Raw genomic sequence first — 19,177 nt, forward strand, 5'->3', positions numbered from 1 at the left:
AAAGCAGTCCTTTAGATTTCAAAGTGTACTACACATACTCTCAGGGGTGTGGAAGAATGCGACGACAATATGCACGTCGCACCAAAAACCACCCTCGAGCACGACCCTTCAAGTGACAATGCGACATTTTATTATTAAAACTCGAGCACCAGCTTCGCGAATCAAGTGCCTTCTCAATGTATTGCACTTTTTTTTCCCTAAATACTCAGCTCATATCCGCGTACAGGTAGAATGTATACTATATATAATGCATAGGTGTACCTACCCGGTTTTTGAATAAATATAAGCAAAGGGGAGGGACAAAAAAAACGAAGAAAAAGTCGAAAAAATATTTTACATTCATAAGCAAAAAGGCGCCTTATTTTTTGAGGGGAATTTCTGTATATTCAAAGTAAAGAGGAATTTTTTTTTATTTTCTCTTTTTTTGTTATAAAAACAAAAAAATTTTTACTTGAAAAATAGCTAGAAAACAAATTACAAATGGATAATTTTTTTCTAAAAGTATTATTGTCGAGTTTTTGTCAAAGAAAAACGAAATATGAAAATTTATACAAATTTGTTTCTAAAAATATAAGAGTTTGATTATTTACACAATTCAGCAAATTTTTATATATATGGGGAGAGGGGAGAAAATTTTATTTATTTATTTATTTATTTATATTTTAATACATTTAAAAATTTTGTAATATTTTCAGTAAAAAATTATGCATTTTTTAATTGTTTGGAATTTTAATTAATATTTTAGTCTTAGAAAGTTGTCAAAAGCCGTATAATAGTTTTAGAAAAAAATACTCAATCCATTTTCAAATTGCTTTTTGGGGGGTAAAAATATTAATTGGTTTTTTTAATTATAGAAATTTTTCTGACTCGCTGAAATATTTTTAGAAAAAATTATTCATTTTTGAATTTTTCTTATTTTTTATATAATTATTATTTTATAGAATTTTTATAGAAATAAATTATATTCGTTTTCAAATATTTTTATTTAAACAGGAAATTTTAATTAATTTTTTAAGAAAATTTTCTAATTCCCTAAAATATTTAAAAGAAAAAAATTATCAATTTTCTTATAAAAAAAGCCCCCCCTTAAAAAAAGAATAATTTGAAAATTGATCATTTTTTTCTTTTAAATATTTGAGAGAATTAGAAAATTTTCTAAAGAAAATTAATTAAAATTTCCTCTTTAAATAAAAATATTTGCAAACGGATATAATTTATTTCTATAAAAATATTTTAAATTAGAAATATTAATTAAAATGTCCTCCATATTAATTAAAATCCTTCTCTTCATAATAAAGAAAAATTCAAAAAAGAATAATCTTTCCTAAAAATATTTCAGCGAGTCAAAAAAATTTCTATAATTACCCTCCAAAAAGCAATTTGAAAATAGATTAAGTAAATTTTCTAAAACTATTATACGGCTTTTGAAAACTTTTTCTATGACTAAAATATTAATTAAAATTCCAAATAATTAAAAAATTCATAATTTTTTACTGAAAATATTAAAAATTTTTAAATGAATTAAAATCCAAATAAATAATTAAAATTTCTTACCCCCTCCCTCCAATAAAGAAAAATTTGAAAATAAATCATTGTTTTCTAAACATATTCTATCGAAATAGAAAAATTTCTTTAATTAAGAAATTTACCTAGTTAAAAATGTCTGATTAAAAAAAATTAACTTTAAAATGGATATGTAATTTTTTTCTACAAATAATTTTTAATTTAAAACATTAATTAAAATTTGCGCCCCTCCCCTCTAATAAAGAAAATTTTTAAGTGAGTCATTTTTCTAGAAAAAATTTTTATCGAAGCAGAAAAATTTACCTTTTATTTAAAAATTGATGTAATTCAAAATCTCTACTCAAAAAATTTTAATTCGATAATTTTTTGCTTATTTTTTCAAATAGAAAAATTTTAATAATAAAAAAAATTAATTGAAAATCACTTCTTCTAAAAATTGTCAATTGGCTAAGTTTTTTTAAAACTATGTTACTGATTTACAAAGATTTCTACAACTTAAATCATTAAGTAAAATTCCAAATAATTTAAAAACGAATAAATTTTTTTAATATTTAAAATTTTTTATTTTTAAACGATAATTAAAATATGTATTTGCCGAGTTACAAAATTTACTGTATTTAAAAAGATTAATTAAAATATTTCTTTCTCCTAAAAATTCAGAAATTAATCATTTTTTTCAAAAATTATTTTACTAATTTGCAAATTTTAAGTAAAAACATTAATGAAAATTTTAATTAAACCTGGATAATTTTTTTTTATACAAAAATATATTTTAAATTTAAAACAAAAATTATTTTACTGATTTGCAAACTCTTAGTAAAATATTAATTAAAATTTTAATTAAACCTGGATAATTTTTTTTAAAATACATTTCAAATTTAAAATGTTAATTAAATTGTGCGTCTTTCCTCCTTCCAAAGAAAAAAATTTGAAAAAATGAACCATTTTTTTCTAAACATATTTCATAGAGAAAAAAAAGTTTCTCTAATCAAACAAATTCGTTTCAAAAACTATTTTATTGAGTTAGAAAAATATTTATACAACTAAAATCGTTAATTAAAATTCCGAATAATTTAAAAAAATGGATTACTTTTTACTGATGAACATAATTTACTGAATCAGAAAAATTTCTACAATAATTAATAACAAATATAGGTTTAGTAATTAATTAGTTCTTAATTTGGTAACTAAGTTTTTTATAATGTTTATTTTATTTATTTATTTATTTTATTTATTAATTTTTATTATTTATTTACTCATTTATTGTATTTGTTTATTTATTGCTTCCTCGCAGAGAAAGGATTATATTTATTTTATTTTTTCATTTATTTATGTTGTACTTTAATTATTATTTAACAATTTCGCAAAAAAAGCTCCAACTAGCTTCTCTCCCTTTAAACAATTATTTTTCCAGCGAACATTTTTGCGCTCATGTTAATGAAAAAAATAACACATTTGAAAATTTTCAAACTAATTACTCAACCTCGCGCTAATGAGGATTTGAAGAGTGTGTGTGTGAGTCAAAGAGTTGAGACTGATTAAAGCTGCAAACTGATTTTTCGTTTGTCAAAGGGTTTGTGTGTGAGGTGCGCAAACTTTGCAAAAAATATATTCCGCATATTTATGCAATTTAGATTAAGAGGTAAATACGCTCCTTGACGCGATTTATGCAATCACGGTGTGATACTAACGTTGTTAGCGCACCTGTAAAAAGGGGTTTTTCAAAAAAAAAAAAAAAAAAAAAATTTAACTAATGGACACTTCACACGCGCTTTTTTTCTCTCCAAGATTCGAATATTGGCAACAGGTCTCAAATTAATGTCAAGGTCTCACTATTAACATACACAGAAATCGTTTCTTATTTCCCCTTACCCCAGTTTTCACTTTCGTGAATTGAAATCCATTTTGATTATGTTATTTAATCAGATATTCATTGTGTGATTTGCATTTTTTTGTTAGGCTTATATATATATATATATAAAGTTGTAATAATAATAGTATACAAAGAAAAGGGGTGTTAAAAATGTAACTCACCACGCTCGCACCGACTCGGATGAGTAACAACCGGTTTCCGGATTTATCATTTTGCGTTCACTATCCGACCTGTAAGCAGAAAAAAAAGAAAATGTTTTAATTAAAAATTCCTTTCAATTAAAAAAATTTACATTTCTTTTTTTTGAAGCTACTGCATTTATAAATTGTAAATAATAATTCTTTTCATATCGTTTTCTATTATTTTTTTTTTAATATTCCATTTAGGAAGGCATAATTTTTTATTGTTGGGGAATTTGAATAGATTGATACAATTATTATCATAAATGCATGCATATATAATTGTCATTAATATTAATAAAAAAAAATAGAATCATATTTCTTATAACTGTTGAGAAAAATTTTCAAGTAAGAATAGAATATAAAATGTTATTAATTTTATGTTTTATTTTATTCGTTACAAATTTGTTGTTAAAAAAGAAATTATCAGAAACATAAAATATTGTAATTAGGGTCGAAGAATTAACATTTGATTAACACCTAGCAACAATCAGTGCGCGGCTGACTTCTCCCTAATTTTTCTAAAAATAAAATTAGCAATTTTAAAAATAATAGAACATAAAAATTTTTAATTTAAATTTTTTTTATAAAAATAAAATATAAATTGGAATATATTAGTTTTAATATCATTATAATTAAAATAATCATATATGCTGACATAGGAAATTCAGGGAAAAGTCAGAAATTTTTATTAAAAGTACTAAAAAAAATTAAATTTTTAGAATTCATAAGAAAATTCCGAATTAATGTGTCTTTTTTGTTTGATTAATAAACTATAAAATTAAATATCTCAAAATGAATTCAATTTTAAAAGAGTTGCGTTTACAATTTTCATAAATAAATGAACTTCAAGCGGTTTCAATTTGAAATTTTACAAAATTTCAATGTCGAATGAATTTAATTAGTAATAAACTTTGATTTTAAAAAAATTTTAATAATTCAAAATCTAAAATTAGTTAAATTTGTCAGATATTCAATTAATTATTAAAAATAATGTATTTATAGAAAAATTTTTAGTTAAAAACACTAAAAAAATTGAATTTTGAAAAAGTTACAAATGATTGCAGAAATTCAATTATTTTCAAAAGTAATAAAATTCTTATCGCAAAATTCAATTATGTTCAAAATTTACAAAAAAATCTCGACAAAATGCCAATTATTATCTTTATAAATAAAAAAATTCTTCTTCAAAATCCAATTTTTTTTCAAAAATTTTGATGAAATTCTTGTCCAAATTTCAATTATTTTCAAAAATTTCCTCCTTTCAATGATTTTCAAGATCTACTATTTTAATAACATTAGATACCCAAAATAATTCAATTATTTAAAAATTAAAATACAATTCTAATAAAATTGCACACAAACGTTTAATTATTTTCATAAATAATAAAAATTTCACAGGAATTCAAATATTTACAAATTTTTTTTGTTTCCTCTCAATAATTCAATTATTTTTAGAAATAATAAAATTCATCGCAGAATTTCAATTATTTTTTAAACAACATTTTAATCGAATTTTTTGAAAAATGTAACTATTCTAAAAGTTATTAAATATTAAAATTCGTCAAAAGAATTCAATTGTTTAAAAATTTGTTAATAAAATTCTTTATAAGAATTAAATTTTAAGAAACATTCAATTATTCAATAAATAATTTACTTTCGTATTTAAATAATTGAATTCTCGTAGAATTTTCTAATCAAAATTGATTTGAAAATGAATTTTAGTTAAAATTTTAGATAATAATAGAATAAGAAAATAAATTTTAAAAAGTTACAGTAACAATTTTTTTATAATATAAAATTATGATTTTAACACTTGACCCTCTTTAATTATTATATAAAACATAAAGAAATCGATCACTCCGAGTCCACTCCGAGTCAAAGACTCGGAATAATCGTTATCTTTATGTTTTATAACAATATTTTGAAAGTTGATTAATTTCAAAAAGGTTTATAATTCGAAATTTTTGAAAATCTTAATTCCTATGGAAAAATAGAAATAATTAAATATTTAAAAAAGAAATTATTGTTTTCGAATAATTTTACAATTAAAGATATTTGTAAATAAATTTAATAGAACAATTTAATAGAACATTTCTTTGATGCAAAAAAATTTGTTTCAAAAAAATTATTCTTTTTAAATTCAGGAATTATATTTTTGATTCTACATCAATTATAAAATTTCTTTAATTTAAATAAATTTCTTGGATTCAAGTAAAATTTGTGAACGCAACTGTTTCCATTTAATAAATGATGGAAAAAAATGTTTAAAAAAATTTTAAGTTTTATATTACGTCATTAACTACATTAAAAATTTATTATCGAAAATACGTATAAGTAAAAAATATTTTTATTGTTAATATAAATTTATTTTTAACATTAGATTTATTTCAAAATTGATATAAAAATTTTTTTCTTAAGTAAAATGAATGTAAATTATTTTTGATTTCATATTAGTTGTTAGATCTATTTGTTATTTATATTTATTTATTTAAAAATATTAATATTAGATATATTATTATCATTATTAATATTATAATTCTAACGTTAATATTTATTTATTATTTTTAATAATTGAGTAATTTATTAATTATAAAAAAAAATTATAAAAAATAGTAGCTTAATAATTGCGAATGATGGAAAAAGTGTCAATAAGTATTAATAGTCCCATTAGTCCGAGGCATGTAATTAATAGAAAAAAATATATTTTCAGTTATATTTGAAAACTTCTATCATAAAATATTTCATTTATTCCCCCTTAAACAATAAATTTCGAGCAGAAAAATAAATAATTATAAATTAGCGTGAAAAATTTCCGATATAAAAATATACTGCAATTAATTAGCGTGCAGTTATCGGAAAAATATTGCCAAGTTGAAAATTTGTGACAATGAGTGATAAATTGTGTGTTTTCATCAATATGTAGAAAATATATATTAAGAGAGAACGAGGGAGGGGTGGGGGGAGGAATTATCCACGTTTCACTTATTTGTTTTAATTAGAAAAAAAAAGAATAATAATAAATGAGTAATTGATTTTAACATTCGGTGAGATTGATAGACAGGGTCGTTATTTTCGTTATGTCGCAGTTGTGATTTCATGTATATGTATACATAAATAAAGAATGATAGCACTGTCACGCGTTAATAATGTCGTTTGAAGAGTGACGATAAGGGATGATCGTTACGCTCTGTATGACATGAAATTCTCTCACTGCGCTGGGAAATATATTTGTATATATTCACGTTATTTAATGTATACACAAATTTTCACCCAAATACAGACACTCATTTTATGTTATACAATATTTACTGTCTCCCATATATTCATCACCCTGTATGAATATATTTAGATATATTGTCGATTGCTTGTTACCCTATATATGCTATAAACGAAGCTATATATCTATATATGGTATTAATTTAAATCCCGACAAAATCTGATAATTATGTACATAAAACCACTTGTTTAGTTAATTTATTAAATACACACATTTCATTTTATTCGTCCTTCCATTAATTCGTATATTGAAATCATTAATTATATATATTTGCAAAGAAGGTTTTTTCTATTATTTAAAATTTTTGTATTCGATAAAAAGGTTTATTAAAATTTACATTAATACTCATATTTATTCATTTATTTATTTAAGTTTAATATTTTAAGAATAAAAGATATTTTTATATTTATAGAAAGAATTGTAAAAATATTGATGTTTAAATATTATTGTATTGTAGAGTTTTTGGACAAAATTTTTGTCAAAATTTTTTTGATCGATTTCTTCATGTTTTATATAACAATTTAAGATGACCGAGTGATAAAATCATTATCATTTCAATTATTATTTTCAAGAATTTTTACCTAAAATTCTTCTTTAAATCGATTATTTTTAATAATTTTCAAAAAAATTTTTTGACAAATTTTCAAATCTATTTGTTTACAATATTAAATTTTACGAAATTTCAATTATTCGTAAATTCTTCAATTAAATATATATTAGAAAATAAAAACTTGAAATAATTTCTTAAAAAAATTGAATTAAACTTTTTCAAAAAAATTAATTTCAAAATTTAATTATATTTAAAAATTCACGTTATATTGCTTTTAATATTCAATTATTATCTAAAATTTTAACTAAAATTCATTTTTAAATCAATAAAGTTTAATTAGAAAATTATACTAGAATTTCAACTATTTAAATACAAAAACAAATTATTTATTGAATAATTGAACGTTTCTTAAAATTTAATTCTTATAAAGAATTTTATTAACAAATTTTTGAAAAATTAAATTCTTTTGACGAATTTTAATAAAAATTTTTAGAATATTTATACATTTCTCAAGGAATTTGATTAAAATTATTGTATTAAAAATAATTGAAATTCTGCGATGTTTTATTATTTCTGAAAATAATTGAATTCCTAAGGAAAATTTTATTATTTTTGAACAACATTTAATTTTTGCGAAGAATATTATTAGTCTTAAAAATAATTGATTTTCTGCAATAGTTTTGTAAATTTACCAAAATTAAATTTTTTTTTCGTGTTTTTAACTAAAATTCTTCTACAAATGCATTATTTTTAATAATAAAATTTTTCTGACGGTTTTTAAATCCATTTGTTTACAATATTCAATTTTACTAAATTTCAATTATTCGTAATTTCTTCAATTAAAAATATATTAGAAAATAAAAACTTCAAATAATTTCATAAAAAAATTCAATTAAACTTTTTCAAAAATATTAATTTCAAAATTCAATTATTTAAATACCAAAATAAATAATTGAATTTCTTTGACGAATTTTAATAAAATTTTTAAGAATAATTACACTTTTCGAGAAATCCGATTAAAATTGTACCTATTAAAAATAATTGAAATTTTGCGATGATAATTGATTTTCTGTAATAATTTGTAATTTTTCCAAAGTTAAATCTTTTTTTCGTGTTTGTAACTAAAATTCTTCTATAAATGCATTATTTTTAATAATAACATTTTTTTTGACGGTTTTTAAATCCATTTGTTTACAATATTCAATTTTACAAAATTTCAACTATTCGTAAGTTCTTTAATATTAAATATAAATTGGAAAATAAAAACTTCAAATAATTTTTAAAAAAATCCGCAATTAAACTTCCTCAAAAAAATTAATTCCACAGAATTGTTATAGTTAAAAATATGAAAAATTCAGATTTTCAAAGATTTTAATTTGAAACCTTTTCAAAATTCAATTATTTCTAAAAATTCACGCTATAATGCTTTTAATACCTATTCAATTATTATATAGAATTTTAACTAAAATTCATTTTTAAATCAAATTCTCGTAGAAAATTCTACGATAATTAAATTATAAAAAAACAAGATTAGTGAATAATTTTCTCATGAACAAAACTTATTTTTCAATAATTTCACTTGATACAGGTAAAGAAACGAAGTTAGTGATATTTTTTATCACCAAACATAAAAATAAAAACAATAAAGAAGGGGAATAAAATTATTTTGAGTATTAATGTTTTTATTATAATTTAAATCTATTTTACACAGTTTTTAAAAAATTATAGCATATTCAATATAATTAACAACATATTATGTGACTATTAGATTTCCAATGTTAATTTTTCTTTTAAAATATAAAATAAAGTGAATAATTCTAAAATATGATGAGGAAGGGCAGTGCGAGGTGCAGAAGTTTTAATAATTTAAAAATTAATTATTATGATTCTCAGTGGCATACTTATAGCTATATTTGAATTAGCGACTATCCGCTGAGAATCAGTGAGTTTTCGCTGATTCTGATTTAGAGAGAAGGCGGTCACTCAAACCTTTTCTTTTTTTTTTTTTTACAGATTTTAAAGTGTTTTTATAATAATTCATTTAAAAATTAAAATATTTTTGTTTTAAACTTTTGGACATTACTGCCCTTATAGTTTAGATATTCTTCGAAAATTTCAGCTTAATTTATTCATAATATATTATAAGAGGAAAATGGTTAAAAAAAATTAGGATTGGAGCAACAGAAAGCAATTACCATTCAATAAACGACTGCCAGACATTTTTACATATAATTACATATCCACCTTGACAGAAAATTGACAAGAACTATTATAAGCGTAGTCTAGATATTATTAATATAATAAACTTATATAATATTCATTCGGCGGCACACGTTAGCGTCGAATTAAAAAAGCGCAGATAATTGCCACTCGAATTAAAAGTGAACGAAAAGAAAACTGATTACAAAGTAAATTGAAAGGTGACAGGGCATAATTCATTGCGGTAAAGCAAACTAAATGTTGCGTGTCTTTGGGTGTTATGACAGTAGCAGTATCGACCTCGATTACTAGCGACATTAGTGCGCCGCGTTTCTGGGTGGGGGGTCGTGAGAACCCCATCTGTCCTCGTATATTCACTTCCACACATACAAACTCTATATATGTATAAAATATAGTAAATTCTTACATATATATATATAAAATACATGTATATGTAATGTGTGTGAATATACGTAGGGGTGAAGAGGGTGTCGAGGCTCGCTGAGGGTGGAAATCACTGTCCACAGACATTACGCATTCATGCGTACTGGTTGCGTGAGCTACTCCTGTGTGGGAATGCCTTTATGTTCCATGTTAATTCGAGGGGTGGCAACGAGAATGTGATTTTTGGTCGACACACATCGACTCATGACTATATAACTATATATATACGTGCCAATACGTTTTATGGGGGGAGGGGGAGGGTTGAATTTTCAATTACCACCAATGAATACTCGCTCTGATTTTACTCCCACAATATTCCCCTTTTTGAGCTTTAAAAAAAAAAAAGAAAAAAAAACGAGAAGAAAGAAAGAAATTCCCACACACAAAGCAATCATCAATTTTCAAATTCGAATTTCACCGGACTAATTAAACATCATTATTTATTGCCCACCGAATGGATTTTTGTTCCCTGTCTTTCTCTCTCCCTCTCTCTCTTTCTACACTGAATCATTTCGTAAACAAATTGACATTTCTTTTGTATTATGATTGTAAACAGATTCGCCAAAAAAATTAAATTGTTTTATTATTGGATCATTAAAATGATTAGAATTGATTAAAAGTGACTGTGGAATTAAAAATATTAGTTTAATTAAAAGTAAGTGAAATTATGTAAAAATAATTCACAAACGGAAAATTTATAGAATTCTAGTAAATATTAGGTATAAATTTGTACAAATATATTTTTTTTATTCTTTTTTTATTCTATTATTAAATTTTTCGTTTTTTGAAATTCGGGCACAAAAGTAATTAAGCGAAAAAACATCGCAGTCGGAAAAGTTTTCATAGAACTTTACTTGAACGATTCTACAGAAAAAAAATAATTTTCGAAAAAATAAAAAACTTTTCTAGAAAAAAAATTATTAAATTATTAAAAATTACCTAAGTAATTAAGAAATAAACATAAACTATATGAGATAAAAATTGTAAATTAAATGAAATAAATAAAAGAGAATAAATAAAAATAACAAATAAATTACGAAAACAATAAATTATGTCTAATAAATAAGTCAAAGTAAAAAAAAAAAATGATTAATAAACAAAAAATAGGAAATATAACCAATTTTATGCACAATTTTTATTATTCAACAACAATATTGTTGACAAACTCATTTATTTTTTTCGGAAAAAAAACATTATAGATATTCCCTTTTCTAAATTTGCATCAATTCTATTTCTTAATTTCAATTGTTTCAATAAAATTCAAAGTTTTTTGAAAATAAAGGAAAAAAAATTTTATGAATTATATTTGTCAATTAGAAAATTTAATTGTACATGAAACTGAAAATTTTTGAATTTTTAGAAAATAAAGGAAAAAGTTTTATTGAAAAAAAAATGTTCTGTTAAATTTATTTACGAATATTTTTAATTGTAAAATTATTCGAAAACAATAATTTATTTTTTTAATATTTTAAATATTTAATTATGATTATTTTTCCATAGGAATTAAGATTTTCAAAAATTTCAAATTCAAACCTTTTTGAAATTAATCAACTTTAGGTATAAGAAATATTGTTATAAAACATGAAGATATCGATTACTCCGAGTCTTCGATTTTTTCATGTTTTATAATAATTAAAGAGTATATCGAGTGTTAAAATCATTTTATATTATAAGAATATTGTTACAGTAACTTCTTAAAAACTATTTTCATATATTCAATTAATATCAAAAATTTAAACTAAAATTCATTTTCAAATCAATTTTTATTAGAAAATTCTACGAAAATTCAATTATTTAATTACAAAAGTAAATTATTTATTGAATAATTGAACGCTTCTTAAAATTTAATTCTTATAAAGAATGTTATTAACAAATTTTTGAAAAATTAAATTCTTTTGACGAATTTTAATAAAAATTTTTAGAACAGTTATACATTTCTCAAGAAATTTGATTAAAATTGTATTAAAAATAATTGAAATTCTGCGATGAATTTTATTATTTCTGAAAATAATTGAATTATTCAGAGGAAACTTATAAAAAATTAGAAAATATTTGAATTCCTGTGAAAGTTTTATTATTTATGAAAATAATTAAATATTTGCGAACAATTTTATTAAAATTGTTTTTAAACAATTGAATTCTTTTGGGTAATTTTATTAAAATAGATATTTAAAATTATTAAAATGAAAAAAAATTTTGACAATAATTGAATTTTGAAGAATTTTTTATTTATAAAGATTATAATTGAATGTTTCTTAAAATTTAATTCTTATAAAAAATGTTATTAACAAATTTTCAAATAATTGAATTCATTTGACGAATTTTAATAAAATTATTTAGAATATTCACATTTTTCAAGGAATTCGATTAAGATTTTGTTAAAAATAATTGTTTTTAAATAATTGAATCTTTGGGTGATTTTATTAAAATAGTAGATATTGAAAATCATTGAAATGAGGAAAATTTTGGAAAATAATTGAAATTTTGACAAGAATGTTATTAAAATTTTTGAAATTAATTGAATTTTGAAGAAGAATTTTTTTATTTTATAGAGATAATAATTGAGATTTTGTCGAGATTTTTTTGTAAATTTTGAACATAATTGAATTTTGTGATAAAAATTTTATTGCTTTTGAAAATAATTGAATTTCTGCAATCATTTGTAACTTCTTCAAAATTTAATTTTTTTTTTAGTGTTTTTAATTAAAATTCTTCTCTAAATCCATTATTTTTAATAATTAATTAAATATATACTGACTTTAACTAAATTTAGAAGATTTTGAATTATTAAAATTTTTCAAAAATCTAAGTTCATCACAATTTCTAATTAAATTCATTCAACATTAAAATATTTTCTAAAATTTCAAATTGAAACCTATTGAAGTTCATTTATTTATGAAATTTGTAAACGCAACTCTTTTAAAATTCAATTTATTTTCAAATATTTAAGTAAAATTATTCATTAAATAATTTATTTTTTTATGATAGTTCATAGTTGTTCAAGAAAATTTTTGTCAGATATTGAAAAAAAAAAATTTTAATTAAAAATTTTTATGTTCTATTATTTTTAAAACTGTTAATTTTATTTAAAAAAGTAAGGCGCGAATTGTTGCTAGTTATTATTATTCATTTAATATTATTAATATTATTGAACTTTCTGCTTATTGTTGTAGAGTAGACAAGTATACACAGAAAGGGGGGTAAAAACAAAATTGAGCGTTTCATTGAAAATAGTTTCTTTTTCGAATTTTTTTTTCTCACTACCAGGAAGTCACGGTGGAATAATCAAATTGAACGTGACTTTCAGTAACTCGAAATGATCTAATTCATCTAATTAAAGTTATATCACCACCAGTGGGCTGCATCGTTCTCCATAGTGTGCGAGTGTTTCATGTTCGAAGCGATACCGCGCGACTAAATGGAGTTGGAGTGACGATCGCACATTCCAATTCACCGCCGCGTATACAAATGGAGCGTAACATTGCAATCAGAATATTAGTAATGAAATATTTTTCTCATCGCAAAAATTTCTAATGGTTCCTTATCAGTAGGGCGGGTAAAATTAATAATCAAATTCAGTTTGTGTTCGTGTATTAAATTTTAATATCGTTTGTGAGCGAATTTACTATAATATATATATATATAAGAAAAATAATTACTCTTATCTATTATATTATTTTAAATTTATATTAAAAACTAACCTTATCATAACTCATTCACCAAAATTCATGTAAAAATGGAAAAACACGAAATTCATTTTTAAAATTATGAAGCGCATAATATAACGAGCACAAAAGGGGATATTATTTATATATCACACACAGAGGGGGTTTTTTTCTCCTCATGTTCAACGAACAGTGAAACCGATATATTTATATTTCGTTAAAAATTTATTTCATGGGAATCACGCGCTGGCACTGATTTGAAGTCAAAATGCAGGTGAACCAGGACACGATAATAATTATCGTCGCAAATGTATACACGGTTATGGGAAATCCGAACACACACCACCTGTCAAAAAATTCAAGTGCATATGATGATGGAACTTGACGTTATATACATACGACAAGCAGACTATGGGAACTCTGTCTTATATATATGTGGGTTTAATAAATACTATAATTATATTCACGGAATATTTTCTATATGTGTACAGTACTTGCATATACAAGGTACTTGTATATATATAATAGTAAATAAAATTACATGTACATTCAATTGCAAGTTGATACTTGCAATCACTTATTTCTACCGACAATTGGCAATTTTACTTATTCATCATTTTTTAATTTTTTTTTTTATTGTATTTGTCTTTTTCTTCACTTTGTATTATAATTTGCTTGTTATTTTATCCCTCTCCTCGGGTCTATAATATATACGCGGTACCTGTAATTTTATTTCACAGATGATGATATATTTGATACAAAATTGTATATGTATTCTTTTACGGTAATTTCATGCAGTAATTATTTTATATTATATATTATTAATAATATAAATTATTTTATATTAGGTGATTATTAGGTTGTAATTATATTAATTTTCCCCAGTTTATTAATTTAATTCCATATAATTTAATTTAAGGGTATTATTTAAATTTTTATAATTGGAACTTTATTTCTTTAATTCAAATTTCAAACTATTAATTTAATTCACTAATTAAAAATGTTAATTTCCTTTTCAATTACAAATTTAATTCCATTCTTCGATTGAAAATTTTAATTCCATTCCTTAATTACAATATTAATTTAATTTGTCAATTGAAAATATTAATTCAGATCGATAATTAAAAAAAAGTAATTTAGTTATTTTTCGTAATTATATCAATTTATTATTTTCGTTTAATAATATTAATAATTAATCACATTGTTAAAAACAATTTATCATTATTTAATAATTAAATAAATAAATTAAACTATTCAATATTCTCTTCTTTCTCACTTTTTTAAATAAAATTAGCAATTTTAAAAATAATAGAACATAAAAATTTTTAATTCAAATTTTGTTTTATAAAAATATAAAATATGAATTGAAATATATAGTTTCAATATTATTATAATTATAATAATCACATATTCTGACATAGGAAATTCAGGGAAAAGTCAGAAATTTTTATTAAAAGTACTGAAAAAAATTAAATTTTTTAAATTAATAAGTAAATTCCGAATTTTTGGGTCTTTTTTGTTTGACTCATAAACTATAAAATTACCACGAATTCTAATACAAAAGCTTCAATTTTTTCAATTTGTGACAAAAATTTCTTTTTAAATAACTTAAATCTTGAACAAATATCAAAATATAAATAAATTATTTAATAAATAATTTTACTTAAATATTTCAAAATTTAATGAATTTAATTAAAATTTTTAATGAACTTTGATTTATAAAAAATTTTAATAATTCAAACTTTCTAAAATTAGTTAAATTTGTCAATATATATTTAATTAATTATTAAAAATAATGGATTTAGAGAAGAATTTTAATTAAAAGCACTAAAAAAAATTAAATTTTGAAGAAGTTACAAATGATTGCAGAAATTCAATTATTTTTAAAAGTAATAAAATTCTTACCACAAAATTCAATTATATTTAAAATTTACAAAAAAATCTCGACAAAATCTCAATTATTATCTTTATAAAATAAAAAAATTCTTCTTCAAAATTCAATTATTTAAAAAAATTTCAAACTGCGGACAGAATGAATGAAAGAATACAGACATTAATATAGTTAATTACTTTCATTTGATTATAATAAATTATTACATTATTTTCATATTTGTTTATTTATCAAAAAAAAAAAAAAAAAAAAAAATAATCCAATATTTTATCACAATTAATATAAATAAATAATATTAAAAATATATTCAACATCAAACGCTAAATTTTGTGAGACTTGAAGGGTAAAAAAGCGTGTTTCCGCTTACTAGCGTGATTTCGAAATTAATTACACTTTTCACAGAGATATTTTTAGGAAAAATTGGAAGACATTTTTTTTAATACATTAACTGTTGTTAATGGTTGTTTCGACGACAGGTGGAGGACGGGTTGAAATTTTTCGAGCTTGATAGTGGCGCGGGGGTAAGATTGCCCTGTCACCTTGACAAATGGTTTGTGAACTATATATATAGAATAAAGGTACCAGTAGCAAATGGTGGATGAAAAAAAAAATTGAGAATGTGTGCGGTGTGTGTTCATAAATTTTTACTATTTTCTTCGTTTCCCTATATAACTCTTGCGGATCCTTCACGTGTTACCTGTCTCACGAGGAACAACCCTAGTGGAAGGAACCTTGATTACCAATCACCGCCCACGTCATCGTCAACGATTAGTCATTAACGATCGACAGTTGCGGCAAATTATTATTATTCACGACAGGGAGAATTATGGACGAAAAGACAAATTTGTGGGCGTATCGGAGGAACATTTAACTTTCCAAATATAGTACAACATATGGTGACAATATTGCGCGGTAATGCTGCCAATATTGCCACGTAATATTGATTGTAAATTTTACTAATAAATTGGTAGAAATTACTATTAATTAGTAAAATTTACTAATTCAAACGCAAAAACTCAATCACTAATTCAAATTAGTAAACATTTTTAGTAATTTAAATTTAGAGAGTAATAACTTTTATTGTCAGACTTTTTTTTTGAGAATTAGTAGTCTAACGGCTACTGATTCTCAAAAAAAAAACTCTGCCGACTAAATTAAAATTACCTATTAAAATTTTTTAAGAAAAGAACAGTGAATGCAAAAACTGAATGTATTTCACTATTATGACATCAGTAAATTTTGTAAGTTCCAGGTGAAGATTTTTTTCGACTTTTTTCAACTATTTTCAAAAAACGCGACTTTTTTCGCACAGTTTTTTTGAAAGTATCAAATTGATACAAAAGTTGATCAAACTGATGCCAAAAATTTGGATCAATTTTTTTATCTGATACACATTTTTGGTATCAATTCGTTGCAATTTAATACGTTTAAATTAATAATGCTACTTATTTTAAAAAATTGCGACTTATTCGACTTTTTTTCCAAATATTGCTAAAAAATACCGCACATTTTCGGTATAAATTGCAAATTATTTCGATTTTTCTAGTGTGAAAAATAACTATAGATAAATCTTTAAAAAATCGTTTTTGAATAATTTTTCTAATTAAATTTTCAAAATATACAATTATAAAAAGAGTTGAAATAAATGAAATTTTTTAAAATTTAATTGAAATTAATTGATTTTTTCAAGTATTATTATTACAAATTTGTGAAAATCAACATTTGAAGAAACTTAATTGCAAATTTTGTGAAAATAATTCAATTAAATTATTTTCGAAAAATTATGAATATTTAAAAAAAAAAACTAATTTCTAGAATTGTTTTATCATAACTTTTTCTTTTAAATTTAAATCTATAAATTCTTATTAAAATTTAGGAGAAATCATGTAACATTTATAATTAAAATGGTTTAGAAATTTGATTATTTATTTCATATTTTTCAAAAATTCAATTATTATTTTTGAAAGGTTTTATCAAATTTTAATTATTTTAAAAAGATTTCTCCAAAATTCAATTGTTTTAAAAAGATTTTATCAAATTTGAATTATTTTTAAAAGATTTTAACAAAATTCAATTATTATTTTTAAAAGAATTCATCAAATTCCAATTAATTTTAGAAAATTTAACAGAATTCAATTGTTTTCAAAAGATTTTATCAAATTTCAATTAGTTTGAAAAGTTTTTACCAAAATTCAATTCTTTTAAAAAGATTTTACTGAAAGTCAATTGTTTTAAAAATATTTTATCAAATTTTAATTATTTTTAAAAGATTTTATCAAATTTCAATTATTTTAAGAAAGTTTTACCCGAATTCAATTGTTTTAAAAAGATTTTATCAAATTTCAATTATTTTTAAAAAATTTGATCAAAATTTAATTGTTTTTAAAAGATTTTAACAAAATTCAATTATTATTTTTAAAAGATTTGACCAAAATTCAAATGTTTAAAAAGATTTTAACAAAATTTAATTATTATTTTTAAAAGATTTTATCAAATTTCAATTATTTTAAGAAAGTTTTACCCGAATTCAATTGTTTTAAAAAGATTTTATCAAATTTCAATTATTTTTAAAAAATTTGATCAAAATTTAATTGTTTTAAAAAGATTTTATCAAATTTCAAATATTTTAAAAAGATTTGACAAAAATTCAATTGTTTAAAAAGATTTTATATAATTTCAATTATTTTTAAAAGATTTTACCAAAATCCAATTGTTTTAAAAATATTTTATCAAATTTTAACAAAATTCAATTATTATTTTAAAAATATTTTATAAAATTTCAATTATTTTTAGAAAATTTTGCCAGAATTCAATTGTTTTAAAAATATTTTATTAAATTTCAATTATTTTTTAAAGATTTGAACAAAATTCAATTGTTTTAAAAAGATTTTACCAAAATTCAATTGTTTTAAAAATATTTTATCGAATTTCAATTATTTTAAAAATATTTTATCAAATTTCAATTATTTTTAAAAGATTTTAACAAAATTCAATTATTATTTTTAAAATATTTTATAAAATTTCAATTATTTTTAGAAAATTTTGCCAGAATTCAATTGTTTTAAAAATATTTTATCAAATTTTAATTATTTTTAAATTTTAAAAGATTTGAACAAAATTCAATTGTTTTAAAAAGATATTACCAAAATTCAATTGTTTTAAAAATATTTTATCAAATTTCAATTATTTTAAAAATATTTTATCAAATTTCAATTATTTTTAAAAGATTTTAACAAAATTCAATTATTATTTTTAAAATATTTTATAAAATTTCAATTATTTTTAGAAAATTTTGCCAGAATTCAATTGTTTTAAAAATATTTTATCAAATTTCAATTATTTTTAAATTTTAAAAGATTTGAACAAAATTCAATTGTTTTAAAAAGATATTACCAAAATTCAATTGTTTTAAAAATATTTTATCAAATTTCAATTATTTTAAAAATATTTTATCAAATTTTAATTATTTTTAAAAGATTTTAACAAAATTCAATTATTATTTTTAAAATATTTTATAAAATTTCAATTATTTTTAGAAAATTATGCCAGAATTCAATTGTTTTAAAAATATT

General features: G+C 21.0%; 1 protein-coding gene across 5 annotated transcripts in view; it reads right to left on the minus strand.

The window, feature by feature from the left end:
* Nucleotides 1–19,177, minus strand: part of LOC122505728 (transcription factor Sox-2) — a 226,040-nt gene that overhangs the window by 85,079 nt on the left and 121,784 nt on the right. For all 5 annotated transcript variants that reach the window (XM_043617535.1, XM_043617537.1, XM_043617534.1 and 2 more), the window contains exon 2: nucleotides 3,559–3,627. In XM_043617535.1, the coding sequence (XP_043473470.1) occupies nucleotides 3,559–3,627 (69 nt within the window). The remainder of the gene's footprint in view (nucleotides 1–3,558; nucleotides 3,628–19,177) is intronic.

Source organism: Leptopilina heterotoma, unplaced genomic scaffold, assembly GCF_015476425.1.
Source record: "Leptopilina heterotoma isolate Lh14 unplaced genomic scaffold, ASM1547642v1 Lhet_365, whole genome shotgun sequence".
NCBI lineage: Eukaryota > Metazoa > Arthropoda > Insecta > Hymenoptera > Figitidae > Leptopilina > Leptopilina heterotoma.